Source organism: Agelaius tricolor, unplaced genomic scaffold (genome assembly GCF_023055355.1).
Source record: "Agelaius tricolor isolate 1412-34295 unplaced genomic scaffold, bAgeTri1.0.p SCAF_18, whole genome shotgun sequence".
NCBI classification, from domain to species: Eukaryota; Metazoa; Chordata; class Aves; order Passeriformes; family Icteridae; genus Agelaius; species Agelaius tricolor.
The window spans coordinates 3,015,214-3,041,479 of record NW_027269278.1 but is presented as its reverse complement, the minus strand read 5'-3'; the positions used below and the strand labels follow the sequence as shown (position 1 = coordinate 3,041,479).

The 26,266-nt window shown below is 55.3% G+C and overlaps 3 protein-coding genes across 5 annotated transcripts in view; all 3 read left to right on the top strand.

Moving 5' to 3' along the window:
• The window catches only part of LOC139597580 (protocadherin alpha-C2-like), a 154,112-nt gene that overhangs the window by 25,204 nt on the left and 102,642 nt on the right, over positions 1–26,266 (top strand). Inside the window, exon 1 of one of the 3 annotated variants that reach the window (XM_071443026.1) lies at positions 4,086–7,900. The exons of 1 other annotated variant lie outside the window; for it this stretch is intronic. In XM_071443026.1, the coding sequence (XP_071299127.1) occupies positions 5,402–7,900 (2,499 nt within the window). In that variant the 5' untranslated portion in view covers positions 4,086–5,401. Of the gene's footprint in view, positions 1–4,085; positions 7,901–23,463; positions 26,092–26,266 lie in introns of those variants that run through there. One more of the 3 variants, XM_071443028.1, reaches the window with a different exon arrangement.
• LOC139597940 (protocadherin alpha-6-like) lies at positions 10,266–13,995 on the top strand. The gene is made up of 2 exons (XM_071443765.1): positions 10,266–13,690; positions 13,972–13,995. Exons 1-2 carry the CDS (start codon positions 10,955–10,957, stop codon positions 13,993–13,995), a joined length of 2,760 nt encoding a protein of 919 aa, XP_071299866.1. The 5' UTR covers positions 10,266–10,954.
• On the top strand, positions 17,674–20,453 carry LOC139597581 (protocadherin alpha-2-like). Its single transcript, XM_071443035.1, has one exon. It carries the CDS (start codon positions 17,810–17,812, stop codon positions 20,429–20,431), a length of 2,622 nt encoding a protein of 873 aa, XP_071299136.1. The 5' UTR covers positions 17,674–17,809; the 3' UTR covers positions 20,432–20,453.

The following is a 26,266-nucleotide window of genomic DNA, read 5'->3' as shown; positions in this document are numbered from 1 at the left end:
AAACTGCCCTCCTCGTCTGTATTTATGGTCATGTGAAGGTACGATGCAAGGTGTATAGTGGATATTCAAGGACAAAAATTCTCTATTACCATTCTACTATGAGACTCATTTAGAAAATAGGGTAGCTGTGGAAAGATTTCCTATGATCTTTCTATGTTTGTTTGGCAAGTATCCTGCTGTTCTGCTTAGTATAAAGTGTGATCCAAGGTATGTGTTTCAAAAGGGAAATTCATCTGTTGTTTTTGTGCTGCCCTGTTCCTGAGGATTTGCATTTCTGACCAGCGAGGTAGTGTGAAGTATACTGTCCTTTTTTGATGTTCTCTCAAAATTTGCATCAAATATCATAGCAATGATCAAGACTTAAAAGGACTTTAACTGTGGAAATCTTCATTTCTGTAATGAACAGATAAACAAATAGCCCGCAAAATCCAAGGATCATCTTTCCCCACAAATTCTCAAGTAACATTCTCCAAGACAGGCAGTATCATCTATTAGAGTAGTGTCCTTGCCACAGTTTTGGTTCTTGGAGCACAAAATCAATGCCATTCCTGTTTAGAGGTTCCAACATCACCTTTGATAATAGTATTCCCATAGAGAAGCATTACAAAGCATGAGTTGTCAGCAGCAGAGCATCTCTTATACACTGTGTTGATGGTACCATGGTACCATCTGTGGATTTTTACAGTGTGTCATTGCTGGGAAGGATAAGCCATTGTCATGTTGAACCTATGGTAGGAAAGGAAACTGTGGTCTGTTGTATAGTGTAGGGCCTGGGCCTTTTCTGATTGGAAGGGTGACCATGAGCAGCAGAAAGACTTGTGTGGGGAAAGTGAAAATCCTTGGGGATACCATGGATCATATTAGAAAATATCATGAGGTTATATATTTGTCTTCAGAACACGTCTCAGAGTGGGTGAGTGAAGGATTTGTACAGGAAAGGGTGACAGGATGAGAACAGAGTGTTTTTGTTGAGGATGTTTTCCTGCTTCCTATGGGTCTGGAGTGGGAGGTCCTCCTGGTAAAGAGATGAGAGTGTGATACTGAAATGCCCCCAGTGTCCCTTGCAGTGAGGAGTCTCTCCACCAGGGACTGTCTCTGCTGCTGCTGCCTGCCTGGTGTAGGCCATGTGTTGGTAAGTGTGGGAATCCTTAAAATCAGAGGATTTTGGGAAAAATGCAAAAGGCAGGCCTCAGAGACAACAGAACTGTGATTATAGCTAAGCAGTAGCCATGAGATTTGTCAGCAGAAAAATTATATAAGAAGTGGAAAAGTAAGGCCAAACAGAACAGTGGTCTGTGTATTAACGCTTGTCTAGAATAACTCCCTAAGCTACAGAAAAGTTTATCTAGTGAGATATTAGGAAGTTCTAAGCTTAATAATGGAGCTCTGTGCATTGTGTTTTTTAGGCTTACAAGCAGGTCTTGTATTTGAAATAAGCAAGCATTGTTTAACCAAAGGGACATGTGCTTATAGTGGTTGGATGTAGCTACCGTCAATGTGCTTTTGCTTTGTGTGATTGGTCAAAAAACTTTTAAAGTAAGTTGTAACATTAAGTTCTTTGACTGCTGTCTGGAATGTGAGCTGCTGGCATCTTCCCATTGTCATAACCATGGAATGAGAGTGATGCTGGAAAATCAAACAGCTCGAGATGCGTTCCCCAGCAGTCCCGTCCTGTTCGTGATTTGTACAGAGACCCCCAGCCAGTGACAGTAAGAGCTGGTGAGATGGAGAGTGCTGAATGTTGTCTGATGAAACAACTTTTTCAGGTTCAAGGTTTCAAGGTGTTGTGGGAGGGGAATGCTTCAAGTTGCTATCCTTGTGTAATAATCTCTACAGCTGTAGATTTTGCCATGATGATTCCTTGCTCCTCCTCAGGTGGGATTTAGAAGGATTTATTTTATTATTACATGTGGCTGTAAGGGTTGATGTGCTCAACTTTCTTTACTTGTGCACTGCACAAGTGGCCTCAGTAGAGATGGTGTGTCCTGATGTCACATGTGGATCATTCTCATATCTGCAAGAACACCCCAAAACCTGCATGATTTGCCCAGTTCATCCTGTGCAAGCTGTCCCATGTGCTTGACCCTGTGAGTGCTCTTGTGCTTTGGCACTTGCTGTGTTCTCTTGAAGAAATAAATCTGTGTGGACTGGGATCAGAGCTGTAACAGCTCTAATCACAGAATTTTTATGAACTCCAACTTGCAGCTCTGTGGCAATTCCAACTGAGATTACTGAATGGGAGCAAAGCATTCACAGTGAAGATCATGTAGCTGGGAAGAGATTTTAGATATTGTGTGCATCTTTTGTGGTGACCATGAAGGAAGATGAGGAAGTACAAGGGCCTGGATCACATGCAGAGTGGGATTTACAGGCAGGGCATGTTGCTGGGGTTGAGTAATGTTTGATATTTTGGCAGTGATCCTGCGTGTGGCACAAAATTAGGCCTGGGCCTGTGTGATGGGGAGGGTGAATTTGAGTGGGGAGGAAAGGCAGATGCTGAGTAGAACACGACCTGCAGCATTGTGGAGAACGCCTGGTTAGCTGTGGAGATCTCATTTCCTTGGCCTCGTGATAGAGGATGCCAATAGAAATCCTTGAGAAAATGCCCACCACACAGTGCTGCTCTTCTGGGATCCTCTCAGGACCTCCAGCAGTTCTCTGTACTCTTGTTTTCTGTTGTTCCCTGTGATATTACAGCTTATGAAGTAACTTGCCATCCATGCCTTGAATCACTTGTCTTGGATGTGGAATTTTCTTGGTAAAAGAGAAGACTTTTTGAAATTTGTGTCATTCTGCCAGCCTTTCTTGGGACATGGCATCAGTCATTTCCCTGGTCTTGGTCTTCTAGCTGGCACTACGGGACACTGTCCATTAAAATAAGTACTCCTGGTCCTGGAGTTTCTTTTTCTGAAGAAGCACCCAGTGATGCTACAGGTGAGTTACTCCTACCAGAAGAGGCTGTGTGTGAGAGACAGGTGTACTTTGGTTCCTATGATGCCTTAAATTTTATCTTTACTGATGTATTTTTCCAAGTTTTCCAGATTCCGTATGGCATTTTTCTTATTGATCAGATTCTGTTCTGCATTGGTATATAACTCTGAACTTTATATAAAGTGTTAGGAAGTTCTCCTCAAAGTTCAGTCAGACAAAACAATCCTTTTCCAACCCCAGAACCAACAACACTGTTGCAGGATCCAGCCCAAGAAGTGCAACCAGCAGTGAATTGAGGAGAGCAATCTGGGAGGATGTGACTTAATAACCGGAAGCTGTAATTGGACAATTAACCCCAATATTTAAATGGACCAAAACTGATAAGAGTGGGAAAACTCGTGACCCATCATCCATCTTGGGTGTATCCTCAGTTGGTTCTTGTACTGCCCAAGGTGCATCCTTTGAAGGCCTTTTAATAAATTCCTACTTTATTCCTTTGGCACTGTCCAGCCTCTGTTCTAGGTAGTCTCTCAAGGCATCACCTGTTCAGCTGTGGTATCTTCACATTGGATCAACAAAATATTGCCTGAATTGAAATTCCTGTAGGTCTGGAGCACATTATGTGCTCCCACTTGATTTTCCTGCTTCTTGCATAGGGTGAGAAGAGGGAAGGAAAGGCAGATGGAGAAATGACCTCAATGCTTTTCTAGGAGTAGATGTGCTGGGCATGCAGAGGATGCTTTCAGTGACAGTGCTGTGGTGAATTTTGTAATAGCTCTGCAGGTGAAAAATGAGTCAGGCAGAATTGCTCTCCATCGAGTTAAATGAGGAATGTGGTGTCATCATGCCTTTTTTTTTTTTACAGTGTTCTTGGAGGATTGTCATGGTGGACTCTGATGGGTTTGATTTTGTAGATGAGAGAGTCCCTTGGTAACTTGGTCTCTGGAGCCTTTTTTGTATTAGATGTCTGAATGGGTGGACTCTTCTCTGATGTAACAAAGCTGTTCTTTACTATATGATTGCTTTGTTGATTTATTTCTTGGGTCCTTGAGATGACTGAAGGCTCCAAACATGGATTGGATCCTGAAGGGAGAGGAAGCTGCAGGTGTATGGTATGGGAGGAAAGCAAGAAGGCTCTTCCCTGTCATGAGGAAGGAGAGGTAGAAGGGGAGTGTCCTGTTGCTAAAGCAGGTTGGTGCTTCATGGTGTGATGGTGTAGCTATTTTAAAAACATTTCCTTAAGGGGAAAATACACAATAGAAGATACAAGGATGGCGACAACAGACGAGCGGAGGGAAAGACTTGACAGCGAGGAGAGAAAGAAAAAGCAAAGAAAAAACAAGATAAAACGGGATAAGAAAAATGAGAAAGAAGTGGAAAAAAGAAGCAATGGAAGGAATCGTTGCAAGGAAGAAGAATGAGAACATTATTCAAAGGACTTGTTCATTGCTAGTATTATATAAACATTTGGAAAGAATATTAATAAAGGAAATAGAAGCACGTAAGAGATAAGGAAAGAAAATGAGAAAGAGGAAGAAAAAATATGACTGTTAAGAGCATGAAGAAGACATAGTGAAAGACAACTGGGAAATAGAAGGGAAAGAGAGAAAAAAAGAAGAGAAAGAATAGCAGAAGAAAATGAAAGAGAAAAGGATATATCAAGGAAGGCGACTCTACAAGAAAATCGTAAGACAGAAAGGGAGCAAGGAAGTAACAGAGAAAGCAGAGAATGGAAATAAAAAGAAGGAACATAAAGAACCCGATCAGCAGGCACCGACCTTATCTTTACACGCTGAGAAGCGCTGCTCCGGAACAGCCTTGCCCCGGCGCTGATAGACCGTAATTGGCACTGATAGGTGCGACTGTCATGCTCATCCACCGCGGCGCAGGAGGCAACTGGCGAATTACCGAAGGGGGTAAAGAAGAGCGAAGAGAAGAAAGGAAGGTAAAATGGCTTAAAGATTAGGGCAGGACAATAAATGAAAAGGACAATGTGGAGAGATACCAATAGAGAAGAACAGGAAGACTAAAAAGGAAAGAGTAGGGAAGGGAAAGGCAAACCGATGAAAACTAGAGAATAAACGGATGGAAGAAAGGAAGGAGAAGAGGAGCGAAAGAAATTAAACGATGTAAGCAAATAGCAAACGATAAAGAAAAAGAGATAAGAAAAATAAGAGGAGCACAAATGAGGAAACAGCAGAGGAGGTGGCCATGACGGAGCGGAGGCACAGGCGCTGTCACGGAGCGTGTGAGGCGGCGGAGCAGCGCACGGTGTCGCTGCAGGCTCAGGAACGGCTCGGTGTGGGCGGCTCCGCCCCGGTGCGGCGGAGAGCCCGGCTGTGAGCGCGGGGGGGCGGCTCGGGCCGGGCAGCAGAGGCGGCGCGTCCGGGCGGCGGCGGGGAGCCGTGCGGGGCCCGGGCCGGGGCCGGCAGGCAGAGCGGCGGCGGCGGCGGGCAGAGCGGCAGGAAGGATGGGCGAGCGTTGTTGTGCGGCGCTGGTGCGGGTGCTGGTGCTGCAGGCGGCCTGGGCGCTGTCGGGCGGGCAGGTGCGCTACTCGGTGCCGGAGGAAGCCAAGGCCGGCACGGTGGTGGGCCGTCTGGCGCAGGACCTGGGCCTGGAGGCGGGCGAGGCGGAGGCGCGGCGGCTGCGGCTGGTGGCGCAGGGCCGGCGGGCGAGCGTGGAGGTGAGCGGGGCGAGCGGCGCGCTGCTGGTGAGCTCGCGGCTCGACCGGGAGGAGCTGTGCGGCAAGAGCGCGCCGTGCGCGCTGCGCCTGGAGGTGCTGCTGGAGCGGCCGCTGCGCGTCTTCCATGTGCAGCTGGAGGTCACCGACATCAACGACAATGCCCCCGTCTTCCCCGCTCCCCGGAAAAACCTCAGCATCGCGGAATGGACCACTCTGCCGGGGTCTCGTTTCCCGCTGGAGGGCGCGTCGGATGCGGATATCGGAGCGAACGCGCAGCTCACGTACACACTCAGCCCCAGCGAGCATTTCTCTCTGGATTTACAGAAATCGAATGAGCGAAATATTGAGCCTGAACTCGTTTTAACGAAATCTCTGGACCGCGAGACGATTCCCGTGCACCGGTTGGTGCTGACGGCGACTGACGGGGGCCGGCCGTCTCTGACGGGGACAATGGAGCTGGTGATCTCCGTAATGGACGTGAACGACAATGCGCCCCAATTCAATCAGTCCGTGTATAAAGTGCAGCTACCGGAGAGTGCTGAGGTGGGGAGTCTGGTAACGAGGGTGAATGCCACGGATGCGGACGAGGGAATTAACAGTGAAGTGACTTATGCTGTGACGAATTTCATTCCCCCGAGTGGAAGAGATGTGATTTCCATCAATCCGAATACCGGGGAAATTCACCTCACAGCAGCCCTGGACTTTGAAGAAGTCAGTGTATTTGATTTTCGTATTGAAGCAAAAGATAAGGGAACGCCCTCTCTGTCGGGTCACTGCAAGGTGGTGCTGGAGGTGCTGGACGTGAACGACAACGCTCCGGAGGTGTGGGTGACGTCGCTTTCGGTGCCAGTGGCGGAGGACGCGTCGGTGGGGACGGTGGTGGCCCTGCTGAGCGTGTCGGACCGGGACTCGGGGGAGAACGGTCGCGTGCGGTGCTGGGTGTGGCCGGCGTCGCCGTTCGGTCTGGAGGCGACGTTCTTGGGCTCGTACTCGCTGGTGCTGCGCGAGGCGCTGGACCGGGAGCGGGTGTCGGAGTACGAGGTGGAGGTGCGTGCGGAGGACGGCGGGGCGCCGGCGCTGCGCGCCAGGCGCGGGCTGCGGGTGCCGGTGTCGGACGTGAACGACAACGCGCCCTTGTTCGCGCAGGCCGTGTACACGGTGCTGGCGCGGGAGAACAACGCGGCGGGCGCGGAGCTGGCGCGGCTGTGGGCGCGGGACCCGGACGAGGCGGCCAACGGGCGCGTCAGCTACTCGGTGTGGGACGGCGGCCTGGGCGTGGGCGTGGGCGGGGCCGCGGGGTCGTCGTCGGGGGTCGGGTGGCGTCCGGCGTCGAGCTACGTGTCGGTGGACGCGGAGAGCGGGCGCCTGTGGGCGCTGCAGCCCTTGGACTACGAGGAGCTGCAGGTGCTGCAGTTCGAGGTGCGCGCGGTGGACGCGGGGGAGCCGGCGCTGAGCGGCAACGCCACGGTGCAGCTGTTCGTGCTGGACGAGAACGACAACGCGCCGGCGCTGCTGCCGGCCGCGGGCTCGGCAGCGGAGGCGGCGGCGGCGGCGCTGGCGGGGGCGGGCTCGGAGTCGGGCACGCTGTGGGCGTGGGCGGCGTGGGGGGCGCCGGCGGGGCAGGTGGTGGCCAAGATCCGCGCCGTGGACGCCGACTCGGGCTACAACGCGTGGCTGCGCTACGAGCTGTGCGAGCCGCGGGGCAAGGGCCCGTTCCGCGTGGGGCTCTACAGCGGCGAGGTGAGCACGGCGCGGGCGCTGGACGAGGCGGACGGGCCTCGCCAGAGGCTGCTGATCGTCGTGCGCGACCACGGCGAGCCGGCGCGCTCGGCCACGGCCACGCTCAGCGTGTCGCTGCTCGAGGCCGCCGAGGCGGCGCTGGCCGCGGGATCCTCGGCGGCGTCGTCGTCGTCGTCGACGTCCGCGGTGTCGCGCTCGGCGGCGGGCGCGGAGCTGGGGCCCGGCGCGGCGAGCGCGGCCACCAACGTGTGGCTGGTGGTGGCCATCTGCGCCGTGTCCAGCCTCTTCCTGCTGGCCGTGGTGCTGTACGGGGCGTCGCGCTGGGCGCCGCGGGCGGCCGTGCTCTCGGGGCCCGGGCCCACGACGCTCGTGTGCGCCAGCGAAGTGGGCAGCTGGTCCTACTCGCAGCGCCACAGCCGCAGCCTGTGCGTGGCGGACGGCGCTGCCAAGAGCGACCTCATGGTTTTCAGCCCCAACTTCCCTCCGCCGCCGCCCGGCCCTGCAGCCAAGGACACGCAGCCGGAGCCCTCCGCTCTCCTCGACACGGTCAGTGGCAATACTTTGCTCGCCTCTATTCTCTCCCCCTTTGCCCCTTGTCTCTCGTTTGCCAAACTGTTTCTCGTATTAACCGGGCTCTGCCCCCGCCGCCTGAAGGGGATGGGTGCTTAGATGTGTTAATTGGCCCTTGGTATTTGCTGCCTCGTCCTTGAAGAGGGTGGGTATCTCTGTAACCCTTTACGGTACGCACTTGAAATTTGTAGCTGTGGATATGAATTGTTCTGCCCTAGAATGAAATGCCTGCTGATTGTGATGAGAGTTGTCCTATGATGCCTCGAGGCTTCAGTTTTGGAGACAGCCTTCCTTTTTTCTGGTTGTGTAGGTTTTCCACTCGAGCTTGCTGTGGTGTTGACCGTCTGCCAGGCGCTTTGTATCTCCTCATTGCCTTTGCTGACTGCTGACCGTGGTGGTGTCATGTGTGGTTTCTTCTCTGGTGTCATGTTCTGGCATTTCTTCTCTACAAGAGATGCAAGGCTATGTGACCATTTGGACTTCTGTCCTCCTGTCATTATGGAAACTAGGAAGGCTTTGTGGCCTTTTCATAGTTTTTTGGCCTCCCAGTTTTTGTTAGGTGTAGTTGTTAATTTGCATTCCTGGATGAACAGGTGACTTGATGGACACTGACCTTTCTTTGGTGTGTTTTTTCAGTATTTACATTTGGAATGCTTTTAAAAGTTCCTTGTAAATCCTCTTCTAAACAACAATGACAACAAAAAATTTCTTCTGCACAGTACATAGCCACTGTATTGGTGAGTTCATTACTGTGTTGCTTGGTCTCTCTCAGCATGACATCAGTGTCCATTGCCACAAGAGCTGTCCCAGCATGACTGCTCCAGTAAATATTGGTCTCAGGTCTCACAACCAGAGCTCAAGATGCACCTGCAGAGTCTGCTAGACCATGTATGTGATGCCATCTGTGTGGATTTCACAGTACTCTCATTGCTGGGAAGGGTGAGCTGAAGTCGAATTGTCCCCTGATGTAGGAAAGGAAATTGTGCTTTGTCACAGAGGTGAATGCGGCAGTGACACTGAGCAGGTCCTGGCCATGTCCTGGTTTGAAACGTGACCTTGAGCAGTGGGAAGCCTCCTCTGAGGGAACCTGAAATAATTTGTGAGACAATGGGTCATATAGGAGGACTGGAATGGGAATTATATCCTCGTCTGGAGAATAATTGCTACAGACTGGGGAATGGAATGGAGGATGCTTAGAGGAAAGCAGGAGTCAGGATGGGCCCAGCGTGTTTCTGCCCGAGATTGTTTCCATTGTTCCAAGCATCTGGTGTTGCAGACCTTCTTTATCTTGAGATAATACATGGTATTGAAATGGCCATGGAGTCCTTTGAGGTTATGAGTATCTCCCTCAGAGACAGTTCCTTGTGCTGCTCTGGCCTGACACAGGGAACTGTTGGGTGACAGTTGGTAACATGCAGACTGATGAACATTTTTGCTGCTGTTTTGGTGGTGTTGTTGTGGGAGGGTGGCACTACAAACTGCTTCCCATGTGTATTGTAGAGCATTTATAGCAGCTTCCACAGCTCTTGCCATGGTGGATCTTTGCTTCATCTCTTCAGAGCTGATTTTTAAGGGCAGTTGAAGAGATGGGGTTAATTTGGTGGTGTTCTTCCCTTTCTTGTGGTCTTGCACGGTCAGTCTGGCTTAAGATGGTGACTCCTGTTATCACACATGGCTTATTCTGGTGTCTGGATGTACACACCAATCCTCCACATCTACAGAGCAGCCCAACTCAGGTTTTCTATTCTTGAAATTCTCTCATCCGGTTAACATTTTGAGTGTACTTGTGCTTTTGGTGTGATCTCTTGAAGAAGATGATCTGTGGGAATTTGAGTCAGTACTTTTCACTACTCCAATCACAGAACGTTTAAGAACGTGGTTTGTATGTGCTATTGCTGAAAAGGCACAAAGCATCCTGGCATGAGGGAAAAGTCAAAGAGGCACAGAATGCATTTGCAGCGCGCTGTATATTTGTGCCAGGCATGAGGGAAAGGAGAGAATTTGAGTACATCTTTGGGGTTTGGGGAGGGAGTAGAGAATGTCTGCTTAACTGTAGAGATCCCAGTTCCCAGGGTGTAAGATACAGAATCACAGTAGAATATCATGAGGATGACCCATGACACAGTGCTGCTCTCCTGGAATCCTGTCAGGACCTCCAGAAGTTCTGCATCTCTTAGGGTACTGTTGTTCTTTCTGGTATTGCTGCTTGTGAAGACATCTGCCCTGCATGCCTTTAATTACTTGGTTTTGATGTGGTACATTGTTAGTCAATGAGAAGCTTTTTGAAATTTGGAGCATGCTGCCATGCCTCGTCTGAACACTTCCTTGCAGTCAGAAGGGAAGAGGAATGACAGCTTTGTCCAAAGAATGTGTCACTACACCATGTCAAGAATGTTGAAGAGATGGTAAGGCAATTCCCTTCTTGGTAAGGGAAAAGTGAACGGAAGATGGAAATGGAAGAAAATTGAAAGCAAGAAGAGTGTATTGAAGGAAGGAAAGATGGATATAGAGAAAAAGAAGGAAAGAAGAAAGTAGTAGAAGAAGAGAGAGAGAAAGGACAATCTATAAATGAGTTGACTGGCAAGTCACGGACACTATCACTATACACGAAAAGGGAAGAAGCTGACAAAGGAGAGAAAAAAGAAGGAAAGGAAGAAGGGAAAGAAAAATAGAAAGAACATGCTACGAAAGAATGGCACAAGGAGAGAATCAAGAATGGAAGATGACAAAGAGAAGAAATTTAAAATCAGGATTACTCACTGACGTTGCCTCAAAGTGCTGGCCGGAGCTGGTTGTCAACAGGCTGTGCCTCGGTTACAGTTCTGCATTCCAGCTCTGATACCAGGTAATTAGAGTTGGTGGATTCGAATACTTTTGTGTGCTGTGCGGCGCTGGAGGCGGCTGGCGAGATAGCAGAAGGGGTAAAAAGAGAGCAGCTGTAAAAGTCCAAAGGCTAAAATATAAAAGGAGCACGGTAAGAAGAAACAGCAGAGGAGGTGGCCATGACGGAGCAGAGGCACAGGCGCTGTCATGGAGCGTGTGAGGCGGCGGAGGAGCGCACGGTGTCGCTGCAGGCTCAGGAACGGCTCGGTGTGGGCGGCTCCGCCCCGGTGCGGCGGAGAGCCCGGCTGTGAGCGCGGGGGGGCGGCTCGGGCCGGGCAGCAGAGGCGGCGCGTCCGGGCGGCGGCGGGGAGCCGTGCGGGGCCCGGGCCGGGGCCGGCAGGCAGAGCGGCGGCGGCGGCGGGCAGAGCGGCAGGAAGGATGGGCGAGCGTTGTTGTGCGGCGCTGGTGCGGGTGCTGGTGCTGCAGGCGGCCTGGGCGCTGTCGGGCGGGCAGGTGCGCTACTCGGTGCCGGAGGAAGCCAAGGCCGGCACGGTGGTGGGCCGTCTGGCGCAGGACCTGGGCCTGGAGGCGGGCGAGGCGGAGGCGCGGCGGCTGCGGCTGGTGGCGCAGGGCCGGCGGGCGAGCGTGGAGGTGAGCGGGGCGAGCGGCGCGCTGCTGGTGAGCTCGCGGCTCGACCGGGAGGAGCTGTGCGGCAAGAGCGCGCCGTGCGCGCTGCGCCTGGAGGTGCTGCTGGAGCGGCCGCTGCGCGTCTTCCATGTGCAGCTGGAGGTCACCGACATCAACGACAATGCCCCCGTCTTCCCCGCCGCCCGAAAAAACCTCAGCATCGCGGAACTGACCACTCTGCCAGGGTCTCGTTTCCCGCTGGAGGGCGCGTCGGATGCGGATATCGGAGCGAACGCGCAGCTCACCTACGCACTCAGCCCCAGCGAGCATTTCTCTCTGGATTTACAAAAATCGAATGATGGAAATATTGAGCCTGAACTCGTTTTAACGAAACCTCTGGACCGCGAGACGATTCCCGTGCACCGGCTGGTGCTGACGGCGACTGACGGGGGCCGGCCGTCTCTGTCGGGCACCATGGAGCTGGTGATCTCGGTGCTGGACACTAACGACAACGCGCCCCAGTTCAACCAATCTGTATATAACGTGCAGCTGCCGGAGAGCGCTGTAGTGGGGACGCTGGTAACGAGGGTGAATGCCACGGATGGGGACGAGGGAATTAACAGTGAGGTGAAATATACCGTAACTAACTTCATTCCCCCGAGTGGAAAAGATGTGATTTCCATCAATCCGAACACCGGGGAAATTCACCTCACCAGCGCCCTAGACTTCGAGGACGTCAAGGTATTTAATTTTCGTATTGAAGCGAGAGACATGGGAACTCCTCCGCTATCGGGTCACTGCAAGTTGGTGCTGGAGGTGGTGGACGTGAACGACAACGCTCCGGAGGTGTGGGTGACGTCGCTGTCGGTGCCGGTGGCGGAGGACGCGTCGTTGGGGACGGTGGTGGCCCTGCTGAGCGTGTCGGACCGGGACTCGGGGGAGAACGGTCGCGTGCGGTGCTGGGTGTGGCCGGCGTCGCCGTTCGGTCTGGAGGCGACGTTCTTGGGCTCGTACTCGCTGGTGCTGCGCGAGGCGCTGGACCGGGAGCGGGTGTCGGAGTACGAGGTGGAGGTGCGTGCGGAGGACGGCGGGGCGCCGGCGCTGCGCGCCAGGCGCGGGCTGCGGGTGCCGGTGTCGGACGTGAACGACAACGCGCCCTTGTTCGCGCAGGCCGTGTACACGGTGCTGGCGCGGGAGAACAACGCGGCGGGCGCGGAGCTGGCGCGGCTGTGGGCGCGGGACCCGGACGAGGCGGCCAACGGGCGCGTCAGCTACTCGGTGTGGGACGGCGGCCTGGGCGTGGGCGGGGCGGCGGGGTCGTCGTCGTCGTCGTCGGGTGGCATGGGGTGGCGTCCGGCGTCGAGCTACGTGTCGGTGGACGCGGAGAGCGGGCGCCTGTGGGCGCTGCAGCCCTTGGACTACGAGGAGCTGCAGGTGCTGCAGTTCGAGGTGCGCGCGGTGGACGCGGGGGAGCCGGCGCTGAGCGGCAACGCCACGGTGCAGCTGTTCGTGCTGGACGAGAACGACAACGCGCCGGCGCTGCTGCCGGCCGCGGGCTCGGCAGCGGAGGCGGCGGCGGCGGCGCTGGCGGGGGCGGGCTCGGAGTCGGGCACGCTGTGGGCGTGGGCGGCGTGGGGGGCGCCGGCGGGGCAGGTGGTGGCCAAGATCCGCGCCGTGGACGCCGACTCGGGCTACAACGCGTGGCTGCGCTACGAGCTGTGCGAGCCGCGGGGCAAGGGCCCGTTCCGCGTGGGGCTCTACAGCGGCGAGGTGAGCACGGCGCGGGCGCTGGACGAGGCGGACGGGCCTCGCCAGAGGCTGCTGATCGTCGTGCGCGACCACGGCGAGCCGGCGCGCTCGGCCACGGCCACGCTCAGCGTGTCGCTGCTCGAGGCCGCCGAGGCGGCGCTGGCCGCGGGATCCTCGGCGGCGTCGTCGTCGTCGTCGACGTCCGCGGTGTCGCGCTCGGCGGCGGGCGCGGAGCTGGGGCCCGGCGCGGCGAGCGCGGCCACCAACGTGTGGCTGGTGGTGGCCATCTGCGCCGTGTCCAGCCTCTTCCTGCTGGCCGTGGTGCTGTACGGGGCGTCGCGCTGGGCGCCGCGGGCGGCCGTGCTCTCGGGGCCCGGGCCCACGACGCTCGTGTGCGCCAGCGAAGTGGGCAGCTGGTCCTACTCGCAGCGCCACAGCCGCAGCCTGTGCGTGGCGGACGGCGCTGCCAAGAGCGACCTCATGGTTTTCAGCCCCAACTTCCCTCCGCCGCCGCCCGGCCCTGCAGCCAAGGACACGCAGCCGGATCCCTCCGCTCTCCTCGACACGGTCAGTGGCAATACTTTTTTCTCCTTCATCCCTTCTCTGGTGGCTCTTCCTCTGTCTGCCAGTCTCTCCCGCCTCTTGTGCAGTTGCTCCTTGGAGCCGAGCTCCGCCCCTCGGGCTGTTGGCGGTCGATGCTTGGCGAGTGCTTCAGGGGTTCAGGATGTGAATCGTACCTTTTCATCTGACCCCGGTTCTACCCGGCTCTTGCTCGTGTTCTGAGGTTATTAGGGTGATGGAAGGGAAACAAATGCGTTAGCGCACCGTTCAACGCCCATTGTCCGTAGGTTTGGTTTGTGTTCTGCGTGTGAATTCTCCCGTAGAATGAAATCCTTGTCCCTTGCGATAAGAGTTGTCAGCTTTGCAGAATATGCGCATTTTCTCTGGTGCGTCGCATCTTTACTGGACTTTATTTCATGAGTGTAAAGACATGCAGGCTGTGGTGTTCACATTTCCCAGGCATTGGGGGACTGTCCTGTGTTTAGGTTTTGTTTCCTAGCATATATAGGCTTCCTCCTCTCTGATTCTGCTCTCTAACAATTTTGTGCAAGTTGGAAATTGGGTTTTATCTTTTTGTCTGTCAATGAATGTATAAACCATCAAATTCGGTTCTAACGCTAAAGACATTATGAAACAGGGAGATGTGGAGAACCTTTCCTATGATCTGTTCCCAAGGATCTTGTTACTCTGCTTAGAAATATTGTCTTCTGAGTGAAGTGTTTTCTCCAAGGGTAAGTGTTAGAAAGTGGAATTTTCTTTTCCTTGCTCCCCTGTTCCTCAGGTTGTGAATGCACTTTTCTGGCCAGAGAACTAGTAGGAAATACCATGCAGTCTTTTGATGTTCTATCAAAATTCATATCAACAGCAGCATCACTTCAAAAGCTGTACAAATAACCTTTTATGAAAAGAAAGCAAACCAACAATCCAGATAATTACCCCTACCAACAAAACCCAAACCAATTTCTCCTACACAGTCAGTATATAATCCATTATGGTGTTGTGCTTGTCAGTGGTTTGGTTGTTATCTCAGTGCATGTAATGAGGGGTGAGTGCCATCTTTGTGCACTCGACTTCTACTTTTTGTGGACTTGGACCTGGTAGAGATGATGTGTCCTGTTGTCACCCATGGCTCTGCAAACCTTGCACAGCAGCCCAGCTCAAGATTTCTGCAGTACAAATTCTCTGTGTGTAATTTGTTTGAGTGCTTGTGCTACATTATTTGGTGTGGTTCTCTTGAAGAACAAAATCCACGTATGCTGACTCCCATCATGTTCTGATCACAGAATCTCTAAGAATTCTAATGTGCAGCTCTGTGCTATTTTCATGTGAGGTTGCGAAAAAGAAGCAAAGTGTTCACGGTAAATTTCATGCAGGTGGGAAGAGCCTGCTGAAGGCTGTGTAGTTTTGAAGAGTTTCACATGTTCTTTGTGCTGATCATGAGGGAAGGTGAAGTGGTGCCAAGGCTTAGATGCTATACAGAGTGTGATTTACAGATGGGACATATTGCTGGAGTTGAGAAATGTTTGAGATTTTGGCAGGGATTCCTCGAATGGCATCAGGTAGGTCCTGGACCTGTACGGTGGGGAGGGGGAGTCTGAGTGGGGAAGTGAGTTGCCTCAGGGGAACAGAGATGCTGAGTAGAACGTGGTCTGTGTCATTGTGGATGAAATGGAGAATGTTTGCTTAGGTGTAGAGGCCTCATTTCCAGTGGCACAGCATAGAGGATGCCAGTGGAAAACATGGAGAAAGAGCCCAGCACACAGGGCTGCTCTTCTGGGATCTTCTCAGGACGTCCAGCAGGTCTGGACATCCTTGAGCTTTGTTGTTTTATGTGATGTTACTGCTTGTAAAAGTGCCTGCAATGCACACCTTTAATTGCTTGTCTTTGTTGTGGAAAGTTGTTGGACTTTTGAAATTTTTAGAAATTTGTGTAAAGTTTCAAAAGCTTTCTGAAATTAGTGTAATTGTGCCAGCCTTCTCAGAATGTTGCCTGAGCAATTCCTCTGATCTTGGTGTAGCTAGGGAGGGGAGGAATTGCTCTCTGTATTCAAGATGTTGTCAGACCTGGCATTTCAGGTACAGTGGGACACGTTACTTTGTTTTCTTCCCCTACACTCACCCTTTTTTCTTCTCTCACATTGGCAATGTGTAACTGTGGATGAGATGCAGATGGTGAAATACTGGCAGTTGTCAGGTGGCAGATGTTTAGACAGTAATCCACTGGTCCTGGGGAAAGTTTTTCCACTCTCTCGAGCTGAGGCTGCTGTTGAGAGAATATTGCTAACTTTCAGGTGTCCCTCCCGCTTTCCTAGTGATAGAAGTGCAAAAGGAAGTACTACTCACTGTCCCTGTTTTTCAAAGCTCTTGGTGAATGTATTTTTTTTCTGTCCAGTATGCTGCAAAATTACATTCTTAGGGTATAATGTCCCTTAAAACCAAATCTCCTGTTCTGAAAATATTTTTTTTTTTCGGAAGACGACACCAGTGATGCTACAGGTAAGTCACTTGTACCTGAAGGGGCTGTATGTGAGAGACAAATGTACTTTGGTTCCTGCTCAGCTGTGGTGTCTTCATGTTGGATAGACTGGAATATTGTCTATCCAGACTGGATGTTGCCTGGATTGAAATGCCTGTAGGTTTGGAGCACCACTGTCTGCTCTCATTTCTTTCCTGTTGCTGCCTGGCATGGGGTGAGCGTGTGGAAGCAAGGACAGATGGAGAAATTACCTTAATGCCTTTCTTGGATTAGATGCGTTTGGAATGCAGCAGATTTTCTCAGTGACAATGCAGTGGTGTTCCCCTGGTTGCTTTTAGTTGGCTGTGCAGGTGGAACATGAGTCATAGAGAAAAACCTTTGATTATATTGGTAGAATACATGAGGTATATAAAAAGTGTTTGGGTGCTGTGTTTGCCAAGAGTTTTGTAGCATTCTTGGATCATTGGTGTGCTGGGCTGTGATGGCTTTGAGAATGAAAAACTCTCTTGAGTTGTTTGTAATATTTGGTGCACCTTTTAATTACACATCCCAGTAGCTGGGGTTGGTGATTCTGTTCCCGAGGGTACAAGAGTGATGGGGAAAAAACCAAAAGGAAATTGAGGAATCGATGCAAAGAGGAATGAGAGCCCTTTCAAAAAGACATTTACATCCATCATCACCAACAAGCTGTAGACATTTGGAAAGTCTTTTCGTACAGGTGGAAAATAATAATAGAGAGACAAGGATGGGAAAGAACAGGAAGTGAAGTAAAAAGAGCAGGAAAGAGAAGACATAGGGAAGGAGAACTAGAAAATATAAAAGACAGAAAAGGCAAGAAGTAAAGAAAACAGCATAAGGAGATAAAGATGAACAATAAAAAGAAAGGAGGGAATCCATGCAAGTGCGAACCAAGGAAGCAAGTGGGCAAAAAGAACAGAAGACACTATAAAGGACCAGCACTCACCGAGTTTCTCTCGAGGCTGAACAGAGCTGGTCCCTAACAGCCTCACCCCTGGTGAGAGCAGCACTTTCTGGACCTGGTGCTCCGTAATTATCGCTGATCACTCTGGCTTTGATGGTCTCAGAAGGGGCGCCGGAAGCGGCTGGAGACCTGCCAGCGAGGGTGAAGACGAGAGGAAGATGGAGAAAGAAGGAACGGGGAAGAAAGAAGAAAGAAAAGTATAAAAGAGCAGAAAGAGGCAAAGAGGCAGAAAAGAGAAGGGAAAATAAAAATTATTCAATACAGAAAATTGGAGGAAAAAAGAAATATATGGGAAGAAATTCAGACGAGAAAGAAGAAAGAAATACTTACAAGAACACAGTAGGCGATTAGGAAAAACAATAAAAGAAAGAGGAGCAGCGTAACACGAAAAAGCAGAAGAGATGGTCTTAATGGAGCGGAGGCACAGGCGCTGTCACGGAGCGTGTGAGGCGGCGGAGCAGCGCACGGTGTCGCTGCAGGCTCAGGAACGGCTCGGTGTGGGCGGCTCCGCCCCGGTGCGGCGGAGAGCCCGGCTGTGAGCGCGGGGGGGGCGGCTCGGGCCGGGCAGCAGAGGCGGCGCGTCCGGGCGGCGGCGGGGAGCCGTGCGGGGCCCGGGCCGGGGCCGGCAGGCAGAGCGGCGGCGGCGGCGGGCAGAGCGGCAGGAAGGATGGGCGAGCGTTGTTGTGCGGCGCTGGTGCGGGTGCTGGTGCTGCAGGCGGCCTGGGCGCTGTCGGGCGGGCAGGTGCGCTACTCGGTGCCGGAGGAAGCCAAGGCCGGCACGGTGGTGGGCCGTCTGGCGCAGGACCTGGGCCTGGAGGCGGGCGAGGCGGAGGCGCGGCGGCTGCGGCTGGTGGCGCAGGGCCGGCGAGCGAGCGTGGAGGTGAGCGGGGCGAGCGGCGCGCTGCTGGTGAGCTCGCGGCTCGACCGGGAGGAGCTGTGCGGCAAGAGCGCGCCGTGCGCGCTGCGCCTGGAGGTGCTGCTGGAGCGGCCGCTGCGCGTCTTCCATGTGCAGCTGGAGGTCACCGACATCAACGACAACGCCCCCGTCTTCCCCGCCGCCCGGAAAAAACTCAGTATGGCGGAACTGACCACTCTGCCAGGGTCTCGTTTCCCGCTGGAGGGCGCGTCGGATGCGGATATCGGAGCGAACGCGCAGCTCACGTACACACTCAGCCCCAGCGAGCATTTCTCTTTGGAAGTGAAATCCAAAGACGAAAATAAAGTCTCCGTACTGCTCGTATTAACGAAACCCCTGGACCGTGAGACGATTCCCGTGCACCGGTTGGTGCTGACGGCGACTGACGGGGGCCGGCCGTCTCTGACGGGGACAATGGAGCTGGTGATCTCCGTGCTGGATGTGAACGACAATGCACCCCAGTTCAACCAGTCTGTGTATAAAGTGCAGCTGCCGGAAAATACGGCCCCGGGAACTGTGTTTTTCCAGCTAACAGCGACCGACAAGGATGAGGGAATTAATCAAGAAATATATTATTCTTTTAGCGACGCAGTTTCGGCCAAATTTCAGGACATTTTTAAAATTGACGAAAAGTCTGGGGAAATACGGACTGCCGGGGAACTAGATTTCGAGGACACTCAGTCATATGACCTGGAGATCGAAGCGACGGATAAAGGGACGCCCCCGCTGTCGGGTCACTGTAGCGTGGAACTGGAGGTGGTGGACGTGAACGACAACGCTCCGGAGGTGTGGGTGACGTCGCTGTCGGTGCCGGTGGCGGAGGACGCGTCGTTGGGGACGGTGGTGGCCCTGCTGAGCGTGTCGGACCGGGACTCGGGGGAGAACGGTCGCGTGCGGTGCTGGGTGTGGCCGGCGTCGCCGTTCGGTCTGGAGGCGACGTTCTTGGGCTCGTACTCGCTGGTGCTGCGCGAGGCGCTGGACCGGGAGCGGGTGTCGGAGTACGAGGTGGAGGTGCGTGCGGAGGACGGCGGGGCGCCGGCGCTGCGCGCCAGGCGCGGGCTGCGGGTGCCGGTGTCGGACGTGAACGACAACGCGCCCTTGTTCGCGCAGGCCGTGTACACGGTGCTGGCGCGGGAGAACAACGCGGCGGGCGCGGAGCTGGCGCGGCTGTGGGCGCGGGACCCGGACGAGGCGGCCAACGGGCGCGTCAGCTACTCGGTGTGGGACGGCGGCCTGGGCGTGGGCGTGGGCGGGGCGGCGGGGTCGTCGTCGTCGTCGGGTGGCATGGGGTGGCGTCCGGCGTCGAGCTACGTGTCGGTGGACGCGGAGAGCGGGCGCCTGTGGGCGCTGCAGCCCTTGGACTACGAGGAGCTGCAGGTGCTGCAGTTCGAGGTGCGCGCGGTGGACGCGGGGGAGCCGGCGCTGAGCGGCAACGCCACGGTGCAGCTGTTCGTGCTGGACGAGAACGACAACGCGCCGGCGCTGCTGCCGGCCGCGGGCTCGGCAGCGGAGGCGGCGGCGGCGGCGCTGGCGGGGGCGGGCTCGGAGTCGGGCACGCTGTGGGCGTGGGCGGCGTGGGGGGCGCCGGCGGGGCAGGTGGTGGCCAAGATCCGCGCCGTGGACGCCGACTCGGGCTACAACGCGTGGCTGCGCTACGAGCTGTGCGAGCCGCGGGGCAAGGGCCCGTTCCGCGTGGGGCTCTACAGCGGCGAGGTGAGCACGGCGCGGGCGCTGGACGAGGCGGACGGGCCTCGCCAGAGGCTGCTGATCGTCGTGCGCGACCACGGCGAGCCGGCGCGCTCGGCCACGGCCACGCTCAGCGTGTCGCTGCTCGAGGCCGCCGAGGCGGCGCTGGCCGCGGGATCCTCGGCGGCGTCGTCGTCGTCGGCGGTGTCGCGCTCGGCGGCGGGCGCGGAGGTGGGGCCCGGCGCGGCGAGCGCGGCCACCAACGTGTGGCTGGTGGTGGCCATCTGCGCCGTGTCCAGCCTCTTCCTGCTGGCCGTGGTGCTGTACGGGGCGTCGCGCTGGGCGCCGCGGGCGGCCGTGCTCTCGGGGCCCGGGCCCACGACGCTCGTGTGCGCCAGCGAAGTGGGCAGCTGGTCCTACTCGCAGCGCCACAGCCGCAGCCTGTGCGTGGCGGACGGCGCTGCCAAGAGCGACCTCATGGTTTTCAGCCCCAACTTCCCTCCGCCGCCGCCCGGCCCTGCAGCCAAGGACACGCAGCCAGAGCCCTCCGCTCTCCTCGACACGGTCAGTGGCCCTGCCTTGTTCGCCTCTATTCTCTCCCCCTTTGCCCCTTGTCTCTCGTTTGCCAAACTGTTTCTCGTATTAACCGGGCTCTGCCCCCGCCGCCTGAAGGGGATGGGTGCTTAGATGTGTTAATTGGCCCTTGGTATTTGCTGCCTCGTCCTTGAAGAGGGTGGGTATCTCTGTAACCCTTTATGGTACGCGCTTGAAATTTGTAGCTGTTGATATGAATTGTTCTTCCCTAGAATGAAATGACTGCTGATTGTGATGAGAGTTGTCCTGTGATGCCTCGAGGCTTCAGTTTTGGAGACAGCCTTCCTTTTTTCTGGTTGTGTAGGTTTTCCACTCGAGCTTGCTGTGGTGTTGACCGTCTGCCAGGCTCTTTGTATCTCCTCATTGCTTTTGCTGACTGCTGACCGTGGTGGTGTCATGTGTGGTTTCTTCTCTGGTGTCATGTTCTGGCATTTCTTCTCTACAAGAGATGCAAGGCTATGTGACCATTTGGACTTCTGTCCTCCTGTCATTATGGAAACTAGGAAGGCTTTGTGGCCTTTTCATAGTTTTTTGGCCTCCCAGTTTTTGTTAGGTGTAGTTGTTAATTTGCATTCCTGGATGAACAGGTGACTTGATGGACACTGACCTTTCTTTGGTGTGTTTTTTCAGTATTTACATTTGGAATGCTTTTAAAAGTTCCTTGTAAATCCTCTTCTAAACAACAATGACAACAAAAAATTTCTTCTGCACAGTACATAGCCACTGTATTGGTGAGTTCATTACTGTGTTGCTTGGTCTCTCTCAGCATGACATCAGTGTCCATTGCCACAAGAGCTGTCCCAGCATGACTGCTCCAGTAAATATTGGTCTCAGGTCTCACAACCAGAGCTCAAGATGCACCTGCAGAGTCTGCTAGACCATGTATGTGATGCCATCTGTGTGGATTTCACAGTACTCTCATTGCTGGGAAGGGTGAGCTGAAGTCGAATTGTCCCCTGATGTAGGAAAGGAAATTGTGCTTTGTCACAGAGGTGAATGCGGCAGTGACACTGAGCAGGTCCTGGCCATGTCCTGGTTTGAAACGTGACCTTGAACACTGGGAAGCCTCCTCTGAGGGAACCTGAAATAATTTGTGAGACAATGGGTCATATAGGAGGACTGGAATGGGAATTATATCCTCGTCTGGAGAATAATTGCTCCAGAGTGGGGAATGGAATGGAGGATGCTTAGAGGAAAGCAGGAGTCAGGATGGGCCCAGAGTGTTTCTGCCCAGGATCGTTTCCATTGTTCCAAGCATCTGGTGTTGCAGACCTTCTTTATCTTGAGATAATACATGGTATTGAAATGGCCATGGAGTCCTTTGAGGTTATGAGTATCTCCATCAGAGACTGTTCCTTGTACTGCCTCTAGCCTGACACCGTGAATATGTGGGGTAACAGCTGGGAACATGCAGACTGATGAACATTTTTGCTGCTGTTTTGGTGGTGTTGTTGTGGGAGGGTGGCACTACAAACTGCTTCCCATGTGTATTGTAGAGCATTTATAGCAGCTTCCACAGCTCTTGCCATGGTGGATCTTTGCTTCATCTCTTCAGAGCTGATTTTTAAGGGCAGTTGAAGAGATGGGGTTAATTTGGTGGTGTTCTTCCCTTTCTTGTGGTCTTGCACGGTCAGTCTGGCTTAAGATGGTGACTCCTGTTATCACACATGGCTTATTCTGGTGTCTGGATGTACACACCAATCCTCCACATCTACAGAGCAGCCCAACTCAGGTTTTCTATTCTTGAAATTCTCTCATCCGGTTAACATTTTGAGTGTACTTGTGCTTTTGGTGTGATCTCTTGAAGAAGATGATCTGTGGGGATTGGGGTCAGTACTGTTCACTACTCCAATTACAGCATGTTTAAGAACGTGGTTTGTATGTGCTATTGCTGAAAAGGCACAAAGCATCCTGGCATGAGGGAAAAGTCAAAGAGGCACAGAATGCATTTGCAGCGCGCTGTATATTTGTGCCAGGCATGAGGGAAAGGAGAGAATTTGAGTACATCTTTGGGGTTTGGGGAGGGAGTAGAGAATGTCTGCTTAACTGTAGAGATCCCAGTTCCCAGGGTGTAAGATACAGAATCACAGTAGAATATCATGAGGATGACCCATGACACAGTGCTGCTCTCCTGGAATCCTGTCAGGACCTCCAGAAGTTCTGCATCTCTTAGGGTACTGTTGTTCTTTCTGGTATTGCTGCTTGTGAAGACATCTGCCCTGCATGCCTTTAATTACTTGGTTTTGATGTGGTACATTGTTAGTCAATGAGAAGCTTTTTGAAATTTGGAGCATGCTGCCATGCCTTGTCTGAACACTTCCTTGCAGTCAAAAGGGAAGAGGAATGACAGCTTTGTCCAAAGAATGTGTCACTACACCATGTCAAGAATGTTGAAGAGATGGTAAGGCAATTCCCTTCTTGGTAAGGGAAAAGTGAACGGAAGGTGGAAATGGAAGAAAATTGAAAGCAAGAAGAGTGTATTGAAGGAAGGAAAGATGGATATAGAGAAAAAGAAGGAAAGAAGAAAGTAGTAGAAGAAGAGAGAGAGAAAGGACAATCTATAAATGAGTTGACTGGCAAGTCACGGACACTATCACTATACACGAAAAGGGAAGAAGCTGACAAAGGAGAGAAAAAAGAAGGAAAGGAAGAAGGGAAAGAAAAATAGAAAGAACATGCTACGAAAGAATGGCACAAGGAGAGAATCAAGAATGGAAGATGACAAAGAGAAGAAATTTAAAATCAGGATTACTCGCTGACGTTGCCTCAAAGTGCTGTCCGGAGCTGATTGTCAACAGGCTGTGCCTCGGTTACAGATCTGCATTCCAGCTCTGATACCACGAAATTAGAGTTGGTGGATTCGAATACTTTTGTGTGCTGTGCGGCGCTGGAGGCGGCTGGCGAGATAGCAGAAGGGGTAAAAAGAGAGCAGCGGGAAAAGTCCAAAGGCTAAAATATAAAAGGAGCACGGTAAGAAGAAACAGCAGAGGAGGTGGCCATGACGGAGCGGAGGCACAGGCGCTGTCGCGGAGCGTGCGAGGCGGCGGAGGAGCGCACGGTGTCGCTGCAGGCTCAGGAACGGCTCGGTGTGGGCGGCTCCGCCCCGGTGCGGCTGAGAGCCCGGCTGTGAGCGCGGGGGGGCGGCTCGGGCCGGGCAGCAGAGGCGGCGCGTCCGGGCGGCGGCGGGGAGCCGTGCGGGGCCCGGGCCGGGGCCGGCAGGCAGAGCGGCGGCGGCGGCGGGCAGAGCGGCAGGAAGGATGGGCGAGCGTTGTTGTGCGGCGCTGGTGCGGGTGCTGGTGCTGCAGGCGGCCTGGGCGCTGTCGGGCGGGCAGGTGCGCTACTCGGTGCCGGAGGAAGCCAAGGCCGGCACGGTGGTGGGCCGTCTGGCGCAGGACCTGGGCCTGGAGGCGGGCGAGGCGGAGGCGCGGCGGCTGCGGCTGGTGGCGCAGGGCCGGCGGGCGAGCGTGGAGGTGAGCGGGGCGAGCGGCGCGCTGCTGGTGAGCTCGCGGCTCGACCGGGAGGAGCTGTGCGGCAAGAGCGCGCCGTGCGCGCTGCGCCTGGAGGTGCTGCTGGAGCGGCCGCTGCGCGTCTTCCATGTGCAGCTGGAGGTCACCGACATCAACGACAATGCCCCCGTCTTCCCCGCCGCCCGGAAAAACCTCAGCATCGCGGAACTGTCTGTGCCGGGGTCTCGTTTCCCGCTGGAGGGCGCGTCGGATGCGGATATCGGAGCCAACGCGCAGCTCACCTACGCACTCAGCCCCAGCGAGCATTTCTCTCTGGATTTACAAAAAACGGAGGAGGACGGTGAGTCCTTATTCCTGGTGCTCAGGAAATCTCTGGACCGCGAGACGATTCCCGTGCATCGGTTGGTGCTGACGGCGACTGACGGGGGCCGGCCGTCTCTGACGGGGACAATGGAGCTGGTGATCTCGGTGCTGGATGCAAACGACAACGCGCCCCAGTTCAATCAGTCTGTGTATAAAGTGCAGCTGCCAGAAAATGCAGAACAGGGCACCTTAGTAATTAAACTAAATGCCATGGATTTAGATGAAGGTTCAAACAGTAATATCTCGTATTCTCTCGAGACTTTGTTTCCTCAGGATGGAAAAGGCGTTTTCGCAATTGACAGAAAAACTGGAGAGATTCGTCTCAGGAGTAAATTAGACTTTGAGGATGTTAGTCTCTACCGCCTGCAAGTGGATGCTACAGATCAGGGAAACCCTCCACTGTCGGGTCACTGCAAGGTGGTGCTTGAAGTGCTGGACGTGAACGACAACGCGCCGGAGGTGTGGGTGACGTCGCTGTCGGTGCCGGTGGCGGAGGACGCGTCGGTGGGGACGGTGGTGGCCCTGCTGAGCGTGTCGGACCGGGACTCGGGGGAGAACGGTCGCGTGCGGTGCTGGGTGTGGCCGGCGTCGCCGTTCGGTCTGGAGGCGACGTTCTTGGGCTCGTACTCGCTGGTGCTGCGCGAGGCGCTGGACCGGGAGCGGGTGTCGGAGTACGAGGTGGAGGTGCGTGCGGAGGACGGCGGGGCGCCGGCGCTGCGCGCCAGGCGCGGGCTGCGGGTGCCGGTGTCGGACGTGAACGACAACGCGCCCTTGTTCGCGCAGGCCGTGTACACGGTGCTGGCGCGGGAGAACAACGCGGCGGGCGCGGAGCTGGCGCGGCTGTGGGCGCGGGACCCGGACGAGGCGGCCAACGGGCGCGTCAGCTACTCGGTGTGGGACGGCGGCCTGGGCGTAGGTGGCGGGGCCGCGGGGTCGTCGTCGCCGTCGTCGGGTGGCATGGGGTGGCGTCCGGCGTCGAGCTACGTGTCGGTGGACGCGGAGAGCGGGCGCCTGTGGGCGCTGCAGCCCTTGGACTACGAGGAGCTGCAGGTGCTGCAGTTCGAGGTGCGCGCGGTGGACGCGGGGGAGCCGGCGCTGAGCGGCAACGCCACGGTGCAGCTGTTCGTGCTGGACGAGAACGACAACGCGCCGGCGCTGCTGCCGGCCGCGGGCTCGGCAGCGGAGGCGGAGGCGGCGGCGCTGGCGGGGGCGGGCTCGGAGTCGGGCACGCTGTGGGCGTGGGCGGCGTGGGGGGCGCCGGCGGGGCAGGTGGTGGCCAAGATCCGCGCCGTGGACGCCGACTCGGGCTACAACGCGTGGCTGCGCTACGAGCTGTGCGAGCCGCGGGGCAAGGGCCCGTTCCGCGTGGGGCTCTACAGCGGCGAGGTGAGCACGGCGCGGGCGCTGGACGAGGCGGACGGGCCTCGCCAGAGGCTGCTGATCGTCGTGCGCGACCACGGCGAGCCGGCGCGCTCGGCCACGGCCACGCTCAGCGTGTCGCTGCTCGAGGCCGCCGAGGCGGCGCTGGCCGCGGGATCCTCGGCGGCGTCGTCGTCGTCGGCGGTGTCGCGCTCGGCGGCGGGCGCGGAGGTGGGGCCCGGCGCGGCGAGCGCGGCCACCAACGTGTGGCTGGTGGTGGCCATCTGCGCCGTGTCCAGCCTCTTCCTGCTGGCCGTGGTGCTGTACGGGGCGTCGCGCTGGGCGCCGCGGGCGGCCGTGCTCTCGGGGCCCGGGCCCACGACGCTCGTGTGCGCCAGCGAAGTGGGCAGCTGGTCCTACTCGCAGCGCCACAGCCGCAGCCTGTGCGTGGCGGACGGCGCTGCCAAGAGCGACCTCATGGTTTTCAGCCCCAACTTCCCTCCGCCGCCGCCCGGCCCTGCAGCCAAGGACACGCAGCCAGAGCCCTCCGCTCTCCTCGACACGGTCAGTGGCAATGCCTTGTTCGCATCTCGCTCTTATCTTCTCCGCCTCTTTTCCCCTCCATTCATTCTCTCCCGCCCCCTGGGTCGTTCTTGCTTCTACGGAGGTCGCGCCCCCGCAGCCTTAGGGCAGTGGGTGTTTAAGGATGTTAGAGGGACATTTCCATCGTCGGCCTTTC

Excerpts from the sequence above, each read along its gene's own strand:
- LOC139597940 (XM_071443765.1), top strand. The coding sequence starts at position 10,955 with ATGGAGCGTGTGAGGCGGCGGAGGAGCGCACGGTGTCGCTGCAGGCTC. Across the intron at positions 13,691-13,971 it reads CCTCCGCTCTCCTCGACACG|GTTTGGTTTGTGTTCTGCGT; the intron begins GTCAGTGGCAAT and ends CATTGTCCGTAG.
- LOC139597581 (XM_071443035.1), top strand. The coding sequence starts at position 17,810 with ATGGGCGAGCGTTGTTGTGCGGCGCTGGTGCGGGTGCTGGTGCTGCAG.